Source organism: Choloepus didactylus, chromosome 9, assembly GCF_015220235.1.
Source record: "Choloepus didactylus isolate mChoDid1 chromosome 9, mChoDid1.pri, whole genome shotgun sequence".
Classification (NCBI taxonomy): domain Eukaryota; kingdom Metazoa; phylum Chordata; class Mammalia; order Pilosa; family Megalonychidae; genus Choloepus; species Choloepus didactylus.
In genome coordinates this window covers 32,519,169-32,530,732 of record NC_051315.1, presented here as the reverse complement: position 1 = coordinate 32,530,732, position 11,564 = coordinate 32,519,169, and the positions used below count along the sequence as shown (strand labels likewise).

The window sequence follows — 11,564 nt, the reverse complement described above, 5'->3', positions numbered from 1 at the left end:
GCTTCCATCACCTTTTCAAGAATGCCCTTTTTTTTTTAGTAAAACACTATTTAAAATCACAAAGAGAATACAGCTATAATTGAATAAGAATAAAAATGCTGACATATGAAAGTTGTTAATTATATTTTCCTGACATGGTTGAGTAATTAAGTTATGAAAATATTAAGTCTTTCCCAATTTAACTAAATGGTTAGGGGTGAGTGATATTTTTCAACAGAGTGTTTAGAGAGCATGTGTTGTGTGCCTTCTCTGCAGTGGTGAACTATGACAATGTAGTGGACACGGGTTCAGAAACCGATGAGGAGGACAAGCTGCACATTGCTGAGGATGATGGGATCGCTAACCCTCTGGACCAGGAGACGAGTCCAGCCAGCGTGCCCAACCACGAGTCCTCCCCACACGTGAGCCAAGCTCTGCTGCCAAGAGAAGAGGAGGAAGATGAGATAAGGGAGGGTGGAGTGGAACATCCCTGGCACAGCAGTGAGATTCTACAAGCCTCTATAGATGGTCCAGGTAAGTGGCTGGCGCTACCTGCCCCCTCCTGTGCCATCTGAAACTAATCTTTACTACCTCATGGCGCGCCTGCAACCAAATAATTATAATATTTCCTCCCATTGCCCTTTCAGAATAGAGATGCCAAAGCTGGTGACAGATTATGAAGTGACAGTAATGTTATCACATTACAGCACTTACATCTAAGGAAGGGATTATATGTTGGTTTTGAGACAAGTTGAATATGAACTACATTTTAAACCCATGACATGAGGCATTTGCACCACATTTACAGTGTACAGCTTGTATAGCATGATCAAGACCACACTTTCATGACAGAAAATGGAAGCAAACATAAAAACTCACAAGAAATATGTATTTTAAAGTTTTGGGTGGAAATTAAGTAGCATTTCAAACCAAATAAATGTCAGTTTAATGTAGGTTCAGTGTCTGTCTGACACCTCCTACTGTAATTCAACCATCTAATCATTCCCTTTTGTTAAGTGTGAATTCGATTTCACACTTTTACCTGGTCAGGTAGCTTTCTTATTATTTAACAGCTAAGTATTTGATAATGATTCCTGCTGTTTGGTGGGAATCTCAAGGGAATTAAAATGGTTGTAGGCCAGCTATAATAAAAATAAGGCAAATTATGTTCAAATTGAAACTTCAGATGCCACTGTGAAATTGTAAATGTCTTAGTCTAAAATTCACTTATGATGGAACATCACTAAAGTATGAAATGATTATAACAAAATAGAAGAGAATTAGCCATACTGGAATAAACTCTCTCCACTCATCTTTACTTGGTCAAGTGGCCTGCAAGATTTGAAAATAACACAAAGTCCTCTGTAATTCAGACCCTCATGCCTACTTGATCTCTATTCCTGGAACCCACTGAGAGATATCATTCTTTACCCCACCTTGTTTTTTTCTCTTTATAATATATATAACAATAGCATTTTTATAAAGAGGTGAAGTGGGTAGGAAGGGGACCAAGTAAGCAGGAGAGTCTACCTATATACTATTGTGATACCACAGACTATAAAACACTGAGCAAAGGCAGAGTAATTGCTTGGTATACTGAATGGAGGATAATAAAAGCACTTCCACCACTAAAGAAAATTAAATGTGGAAAAAAAAAAAAAAAAGGAAAAAGACCAATGGCAGTTTGAATGTAGAGTATTTGTTTCTTGTTTTCCTGACATTCTGTGCCAAGTTTTGTACTCTTTCTGTTTCCAATTTTGCTTTCTGTGAAGGTTTCTCGAATCTCAGCAATCCCACACATAAACATTTATCGTTATATCCATTAAGACTTAAGGTTTTAGATTTTCAACTATGAGGGAGAACTCAGCCAAAGATGCTTGAAAGATAAATACGTTTAATTAGGGGCAGAGGATGATCATTAAAGGAAGTCTGACTGCTGCAGAAGTCATTAACAATCTTAAATGAAATTTTTATTTTTATGATAGCCATTTACATGTATAATAAGAGCCAATGATTCTTGGGAGCAGTGTGACAGAAACAGAGTGTGGCGAGAACTCATGTAAGACATACTATTTAAATGAGCTGGTGTTAGCTATTCATATTTGTTAATGAACTAGATATGCAGGGCTATAAGAATGAATGTTCTGATGCTTTAAATTTTAATATCTAGAAATCAAGGGTAAGGACCAATTACTAGAATTTTCACCCTTAAAGGAATAATTAATAATGATATAACAAATGTACAGCTCCAAACTTCCAAAAAAAAAAAGTTTAATTTAAAAAAATTGAGATAAAGATTTGAAAAACAGCCAAAAGAGCAATGTCAAGCTGTAGTAGTGTGTGATCATGGCAGCTTTTTGTGTTGGTCATGGGTCATAATTCTAAATGTTTTAATATACAATAATATCCATATGAATGCACTGCAGTCCCTGTTATCACCTGTGGTTAATGGTGCCCGGGATACAAATGAACAGGCTGTTCTTTGCTCTTACCTTTATGGTAAATAAACTAGCATTCTGGAGTCACAATAATTAAATAAAATGTAAATCCCTAATCTCATTTGGCTATTTGGACCAAGAAAGTTACCCGGCTATTACCTGTCTAGTTCTAATGATTAGTAATGATTTATTGTTCTTTTTTTTTTATTGTTCTAAAAGTGCTCTGATGTGGTGCCTTGATGTCTAATGAAAAGAAATTGGTCTTAAAAAGCTACTCATTGTTTATCCTGACTCTCAGATAACACATTTTTCTTCTGATAAAATATGTTTCTTATTTATTGTTCAAAACACACACTATAGACAATAATTCTAATTCTGGTGCAGTTTTATTTAGTAGTGTTTTATCCCTGGTGCCTGGCTGTCTACCGTGGTACCTCAGCACATAGCTTTACTCTGAGATAAGCCCTCTCTCCTTTGCTCTTTCTCCCATGCTTTCTGTAGTTTGTCTGCAGGATGCAGGTTTTGAACTGAAGAGCGCAGTGGAGTTCTAACTGTGCCTTTCCGGTTCCAGCACAATCAAAGTTTTGTGTTTGGAATTGTCCTTGACATTCTTTCGTCCTACAATGGGTGGACACAGTGTGCTGGAAACCATGACATCATTATCATTGACTCAGACTTAAATAAATCACCTGCATCTTGGCCTCTTTCTGCTTATTCAAGGATTCTTCATCTTAGGGAAGAAAGTGCTCCTGATTTTCACAAACCTTCATCCCAAGGGTGGCTGGAAAATACAAACGTTTACAAGTGTTTTAAAAATAAATATACTATGTGGTTTTAGACACAGTATGCTGAGTCAGAGATGTCTGGGAAAATGTTTAAGGTTTAACATGAGGCAGAAAGACAGCCAGGATTGCCATTAAATTAGAGGAGATAATCCTAAACTATGTATTTTTATGTCCTTCTGAATATGGGTTCACTTGAAACTTAAATATGCATGCACACCTGAAAAGGCTTAGCATCTCATTTGAGAAATTGAGCTTGATATTAGAAAGAGAAAAAGGTTGATGCTCATAAATTGAAGCAAAGTACATTCTAGGTGAAAATGGCACCATCTCGTCTGATGTCTCTGAAGGTTATCAGTTGTGCAATCTTTGGTAAAAGAGGGTGATGGCTAAAGCAGTACTGTAGAATGCAAAATACACAAAGTGCCGACTACACATTTGTATACCCAGCATTTATTAATTTGGGAAACAACCACCGACTGTAACTTCTCTTTACTTTTTCATAAGAAAATGACAATGAGGAAGGAAGTGCAGCAGAAATCCTGAACATTACCACTATTATGCAAAAAAAAAAAAAAAAAAAAAAAATGCTGTTAACTGTTTTCCCCTCAGTGACTTGATGTGCTCTCAGATGGAAAACTTATGATGCTTGTGACTCTTGGCCACCAGAAATCACATGAGATGAGCGAGGAAGAAAGACACAAAGGCTATATTTATATCTAGGCCTGAACTTCTCAGAAATACCTTAATTTAATTCCTTGCAGAGGCTGATAAAACTTTTAGTTGGGACCCTTTCAACAGATCAATTATTACAATTGACATACTGTAATGCTATATATTAAAATTTTGAGTGTTTTATGCAAAAAGTCCCCATGAAGATATTCCTTAAACAAGGCAGCAGTCCAGGGCCAGGAATGAATTCAAATGATTGTACAGTTAAAAAAAAGTATTCACCTTATCTGAATGTTGTGTGCAGTAGCATTAAATTAGCATTTATTTATGCCTGTACATTTTAACTTAAAAGGTCCTCGACTTTTTCAGGTCTGATGCCATAAATAGATGTGCTGCAGAATACTGCTTGTAAAAACCCCAAATTTTAAAATATATGCAATTTAACTTTGCTGTGACAATTGCTAGAACGTGTTCTTCTATCAAATAATTATGACTAGAATGGGATAAACAAAGAATGATCAAGATAATTCGGGAATTTAGAGTCCTATTTATAAAGTTTCTCTTGTTTGAAGTAAAATGACTATCACTGAAAGGAGAGAGAGAGAGAGGAGAGAGAGAGAGGCATCTAGGCTCATGTTTGGTTCTCATTAAAATTATTATAAAAATACAATTTTTCAAAGTACATGTTTAGTGTATTTAATTGGAAGAATTTTAACTGTCAGCTGTCCTGCTCTGCCCTCTCACACACTCCACAATTTAGTAGGCAGAAGAGTCAAGGGTTCCCCCATTTTTAAAACTTTTTCTTACTTTAAAACATTGCAATTTTTGAAAATGACCTCCAAAATTCGTGAATCTTCTACTTCAAGTGTTACATATATTCATCTTCATCAGAACATTGTGCTGCTGTTATATATGCATATTTTTCCTCAGAAAATAACTATGATGATCTATTTGGTCATAAATGATAAGGAGGAAAGGATATTTATGGAGTAGTAGGGAAAGGAATAAGGAAGATATGTTTTGGAAGCTTATATGAAACAGAGAACATTCATTTTCAATACCTCTGGGATGCTTGTTCAATAAATGGGGCACTCCAAATTTTGATATGTAGAATTAGATTTAAAAATACATGTGTTTGCATAGATTAGAACCATAATAGAATGACAATAAATACAAAATTCTGAGTTGCCACTAAGCATCCAGAGTTACCAGAGGCCTAGCAGCTAGCATGCCTCCTCATAAGTACAAATACTTAGTTGTTTTTGACTCTTATTGAAAAAATAATATCTTCCCCCGTTTGTCACTAGAACTGCCACCAGAAGAAAAGCCCTTCATTTGCCCCAAATAAGCACCTCTGTTTTTCACAGCTTGCAGTAATGCTTAAAGTAAATAAGTTCTTGTGCAGCTAGCACTATTGGATTCATTCAATTGCCTGAACAAAGCTATTGTTTAGAGGTTTACAACAAGCCTTTTCTGTTTCCTTTGAAAGAATCTTCCTTGTTCCTGTGGTTGGCATGCTTAGTATAGTAAGCCTTTCTACAATTTTCAAATGCCTAAAGATAATTTTCCCCCATAGAAGAAATGAAGGAAGACTATGACACTCTGGGGCCAGAAGCCACCATCCAGACAACAGTTAACAATGGTACAGGTAAGTGATGTTTACAGCCCTAAGATCCAATTTTCCTGTGTCACGTGGATTTAGTGAGTCAGGGAGAGAAACCCTGCCCATCCATTTGTATCTCCAAGACTTAGCAATTCAGACCTTACACGTCTCTTGTTTTGTTTCAGATCACACCTCTCTTCATTTGGTATTTTATTCAGCAAATATTTCTTTCATTCTTATAGCCCTAATTTGCTTCTGAAGGTCAAGAAAACTGAGCTGTAAAAATGGATCCTTTCAGAGTGTGAGTTGGGAAAACTTCTAGTAGTAATTTTTACCTTAAGAGACGGCATAAAGAATTTTTAAAATTAAAATATGATATGCTTCTTCTAGTCACGACTTGAGATCAGTTATTGAGAATTCAAATGATATGGTATAATTTATATTGTAAAATGCTATATTGTAAAAGTAGTGTTTCCCAGGCAGAAGTTTTATGGAAAGCAATTGACAATTTCATTCCTTTTTAATGAAGCTGAAAAATTACAGTGGGAAGGTAGTAAGTAGTGTTTTGTTTTACTCTATTTCTGCTATAGAATGGGAGCGTTGTGACATTCCATGTTCTTTCCCCAAAACTGAACAGCATCTTCACACATTCTCACATCAACAGTACAAACTTACATTGACTCACTGTGTTTCTCTCTCTTTTCTTGGATCAGTCTAATTATTCTTGATGTTTCAAACAATCCTCTGTACAACCATTACAAATATTATAATAGTGCCCAGTATACAATAATCTTCCAAAACAAAAACCAAGAAAATCACATGACAATTTCTGTTCAACTCACCAAGGAAAAAAGTCACAGCTTTATGAAATTTTAGAAATGTAAATAATTAAGATGATATTCATACCTCCTGTATGTTGATACACATCATCATAAACTGCTCATGCTGTGCTTCTATTTAGAATGCTTTAATAAATAACTTAAGAAGCATTAATTCATTTTCTTGGGTGCAAAAGAAGAGAAATAGTGAAAAATGCTGTTTTCCTTTTATTTGAGTAATGTCACTTAATTTAAGATGCAAAGATGAAAGTATACACTGTAGGATTATAGAAAACTTAGGAGTCAAGAATTAGGAATCAAGAATGGGCCTGGCAATGGCTCGATTGTGACTTTGAACATGTCAGTTATACTATTTGGAATTCAGTTTCCATACTTGTAAAATGACCAGATTAAACTAGTTGCTTGCTCAGAATATTTCTAGTTTTAATATTATTTGTAGCAGAGGTCTATGACCATGTGAAAATAGAATTAAAACAAAATAATTCCTTATGAAAACATAAAAATAAAGACATACCATGAATTAGGTACTTTCTCTAATATCCCATCTCATGGCGTAAAAAAAATGGCTTCATGTGCCATTTAAAGATAAATGTTAAAGTCCAACTTCAGATAAATAAAATCTGATGATTTTTTCTCTCTTTGTAAACATTTAGAGCATCACAAAAGTAAATTCACTCCAGGAACTGACAATTTACTAGCAGTTGTATAAAACAGAGGTCTAAAGTGAAGTTAAAAATTGTTCTTATTTAGAAGGTTTAAAAATCAAATCAGAGTTTTGTTTCACCAGGCTCTAAGATCACCCTTTCTCATGCTACTTACTATTCCTTAGAGTCTAGATGTATTCAGTTAATCATAAATCAATAAGTATCATTGAGTGTCTTCTATATATACTCACTGCTATGTGCATGTGTGGTGGAAGATAGACCAAGAAGACTTAAGACATGGTTACTATTTAATTTGGAAGATGAGTCTAATATATGTGAAGTATTGAGCAATAATGATAATAATAACAATAATATAGTAATAAAGTAACAAACAATAAATGATAATGTGACAAATATACAACAAATGGTAGGAATCATAATGTTCTATAATTCCAGAAGTGGGAGTGAACTTATGGGATGGGAATTCAGAAAAGATTTTCTGAAGTAGGTGGGATTCCAACTGAATATATTTTCAAATGTCATAGAGGAGTGAGGAAGGGCTTCCTAGCAGAAGAGGAGTGTGTAAGCCAAGGCAGAAAGGTATGGTGTCCGTGCAGTGGATAGGGAGTAAAAGGATTTGGTTAAAGCACAGGTCCTAGAAGGATATTCGTGGCAAATAAAGTTGGATATTTAAGTTGAGGCCATCTGTGGAGAATATAAAGCATCAGACAGGAGTTTGAGACATGTACTATCGTGATTTTTGGAAGTTGTAGTATTCCAGGTGTCAAGAGATAAAAACCTTGACCTAGGGTAGTGACAGTGGTGAAATTAGCAACATAACCTCTTTATAGCCAATTGATTCTCTGGGAAATGGAGTCAAAATGGCTTCAAGATTACATAATTGGGTGTTTAGAATATGGTGATGTTTGCTATTTCTAAATATACTAAGAAGAATCCAATTTTGAGGAGAACATACTGAGCTGGCCTTCAACATAAGTAATTTTCATATAAAAGTTAGGGATATATACGGAAAAATCCATTGGAAATGGGGAATTGAAACCCAAGCAGTCAGAGAGAACGATTTGAGAGTCTTGCACATGCCTACAGTTGGTGTTTAACATCATGGGACTATGAGATTTGCAATTGATTATGCAATTATTGCAATTACTGTAACAGGTCCGAGATCCTGGTGGGTAGAGAGAAAAATCAAACTCACCAAAGAAAAAAAGATTACAAAAAGGGGGGAAAAGGTGAACATCTAGAAGGCTAAAAAAAAAAAAAAGAAAGTTTCAAAAAGCAGAGTAGTCAACTCAGTCAAAAGCTTCAAGTAACTACAACTGGAAGAATGCTGAGCAAACACATTGGACTTAGTAATTAGGCATTTTCTGGTGACCCTCAGTTTATAAATCTGCTCTTAGGGAATAAATACATTTCTCTTCCCAACCGTATGTTTACTGCCTCTTATCCCTGTATTTCTCCCTTTAGGTGCTAACTGCATGTGGAAGTGAAATAATACCTCTTTTCTAGTTGAGATTAGTTCTTAATGAACCATCTCTTTCTCTCCACCCAAGTTCTGATCAAGATCCAGTTATTAGCTTATCTTCTTCTCTGGCTCTCTCAAGCTACAGTAGTATCTTCCTCTAGTGAATTCTAATAGTATAACTCAGCTAACCCTGCCATAAATTCTGTCGTGTGTTGTAATTATGTGTTGTCTTTTTCAAATTAGATTGCAAACTGAAACCATGTAATGTTTCTTAAGCCACAACACTGTCTATAAGGGCACCTTAAACGTAATAGGCTCTCAATAAATATATATTTTGATGAATGAAGGTGGAATTCTTTAATATCAGATAGCATTTTCCTTTTCTAATGGAAGCAAAACCAATAGACATTGAAATTGATACATTTTAAACAAGTTAAACAATTTTCTGATACAAAGAGTTGCTATTCATTGGAATAAGTTTCAAGGGAAGCCATGGAAAACGTCCCTTATATTTCTCTGTTTATATTCAACACACAAATTTCATTCCTAACTAAAAGTAGGGAAAAGACCTCTGAGGTTCCTTTTCAATTCTACAAATCTATTAAATAGTAATATTAAGCTATATAGATATAGAATATATAATAATATAAATGGATAAAGTAGTCTTTTAGAACCTAAAAACTTTTCCTTCATAGCATAACATTCTGAGTTCAAAGCTGTAAGAAGTAGTGGGAAGGGCTTACATGAATCGAATCACAGAATTCTAAAATTGAAAGTTGCATTACAAAACAATGCCTTAACTGTATTTTGACAGTTTAGGAAACTGTAATAAAAAATAACATGAAGATAATTAGTGGCAGATTTCTTTTATACTTTATTTATCAAAAAATTAAAACAAAAAACATTTCAAGGAAAACAAAACAAAGGAATAAGAAAAACAAATAACCTAAAATAACTATATTGCTTCCAACATGTTCCTACCATACCTCAAGAAAATTAACACACCATAGTCATTACTGAGCATTCCCATATCATTACGATTACTCTCCATATCTTAACTGTTCTTATTATATTATCATTACCCCTTCACTAGTTGCTGTCTATCTCTAGGTCCCCTACATTCTACAATATAAAACATTTATTTTACATTTTTCACAGAGTTCACATTAGTGGTAACATACAATATTCCCTTTCTGTGTCTGGCTTATTTCACTTAGCATTATGTCATCAAGGTTCATCCATGTTGTCATATGTTTCATGACCTCATTCCTTTTAACTGCTGTGTAATATTCCATCATGTGTATATACCACATTTTGTTTATCCACTGATCTGTTGAAGGACATTTGGATTGTTTCCATCTCTTAGCAATTGTGAATAATGATTAGGGGCAGATTTGGGAATAAAGTCACCCAAAACATCCTCAGTTTTTTCACCACTCTGAGGAACTGATCCTGCTAGAAGCCATTGATATCAAATTTGATTTTTATGTTCTTTGTCTATTTAGTCATCAAGTACTATCAACTCTACTCTATATTGCATATTGCTTGCATTTATCTCCATCATTTTTGTTCACTACCCTAATTTAAATCCTTATCTTTCATTTGAGCTATTATGAAAGCTTATTAACCAGAGTCCCTGTTTCCAATCCTTTATTTCTTCAATCATTCTTCACACTAACATCAAAGATGTTTTCTAAACACTTAAGGCAGATGGATAAGTGTAACTTGTCCCCACCCAGCTTCATAATCACTTGAATGTTTCTCCTTTGCTTTCAGAATGAGTGGGCCTTCAAGATGGCGGCCTCCATGATCTCATCCCCTACTTGCCTATAATACCATTTTCCAAACTATGCCTTCAGCTATGAAGGACCATTTGCAATTTTTACTCCTCTGACTCATAAGAAAGCCCCTCATTCTTTCTTAACCCAATAACGTCATACACGTTCTTATGGGCTCAGCTTAAAGGATGTCTCCACCAGGAAGCCATCTCAGGGTCTCCCAGATAGAATTAATCACTCCTTCCTTTGAGGATCTTCTTATAGAATCTACTTCATTCTGCCTCATATTATACTCAGTTACTTACAGGTCTCTTTATCCCTGCTAGATTATAAGCTATTTGAGGGCAGGTCCTGAGTAGGTTTTGGTTACTTTATCACCACAGATACTGGAACGGTCTAGGTCAGCAAGTGTTGTTGAATAAATACGGGAGTGAGTAAGAGACATACAACACTTGGACTTCCATTTCATGTTGTCAGGTTGACATAGTTTTGACACCTGACCTGAAGTAACCAACCAGACATTTTCGTCTCCCTTTATTCCAGTCTCCCAAACTAGAAAGTCTCAGTTACATTTGACTGGTCTCTAGCCTTCGTGTCCCCCTTCATTTGGTCAGACCACATTCTTCCTATACCCCTTTCTCATTGTCCCAGTTCCCTTCTTAGAATCCTTAATTGTCCCTTAGTACACAGAGAACAAAACCCACATTCCTCAGCCATGTATTAAGTGCCATCCATTTTGTACTGACAGTGCTCCATCCTTGTAACACCAAATCCCTTGGCGATATTAAAAAAAAAAACAAAAAAAAAAAAACATATGTATTCCAACCTCTGAATCTCTGCCCATGCTATCCCTCAGACCCTAATCTCTCACCTGCTTTCTACCCACCCTTCTGTTCTTCTGGGCCAGCTCACATCCCATTTCCTTAATGTGGTCATCACTGAACACCCGAACCCACATCAAACTCCTCCTTCTCTGAGAACCCATAGCCCTAAGTTGTATACCACTGATTTTAGCTTGTCGATATTGATCTTCTTTACATTGTTATGCACCTGTTTCACCTAGTTGATTTCACAAGGACAAGAGATTTCTTCAGCTGTAAAATGGGGGTAGAGTATCACAGTATCTACTTCACGGGATTGTTGAGATGATAAAATAGATAACATATACTTTGACCTTAGTGAGTGCCCCCAAAATGTTTGCTTTAAGAAAGGGACTATTCTCTGTTTGCCTCAAAGTGCCACCCTACTTGCTTAGTGGAGAATAACAGACTCTGAGAAATGAGACCATTATAGGAGAAAACACTCCCTATATGTAGAGATTGTATCCAGTCTCTCCAGAGACCAAA

The 11,564-nt window shown here is 35.4% G+C and overlaps 1 protein-coding gene across 6 annotated transcripts in view; it reads left to right on the top strand.

Annotated features, from left to right (window-relative positions):
• ZEB2 (zinc finger E-box binding homeobox 2) overlaps nt 1-11,564 on the top strand; it is a 130,429-nt gene that overhangs the window by 86,503 nt on the left and 32,362 nt on the right. For 3 of the 6 annotated variants that reach the window (XM_037849939.1, XM_037849935.1, XM_037849938.1), the window contains 2 exons: nt 256-513; nt 5,448-5,519. In XM_037849939.1, coding sequence (XP_037705867.1) covers nt 256-513; nt 5,448-5,519 — 330 coding nt within the window. The remainder of the gene's footprint in view (nt 1-255; nt 514-5,447; nt 5,520-11,564) is intronic. The other 3 variants (XM_037849940.1, XM_037849941.1, XM_037849936.1) reach the window with 2 other exon arrangements.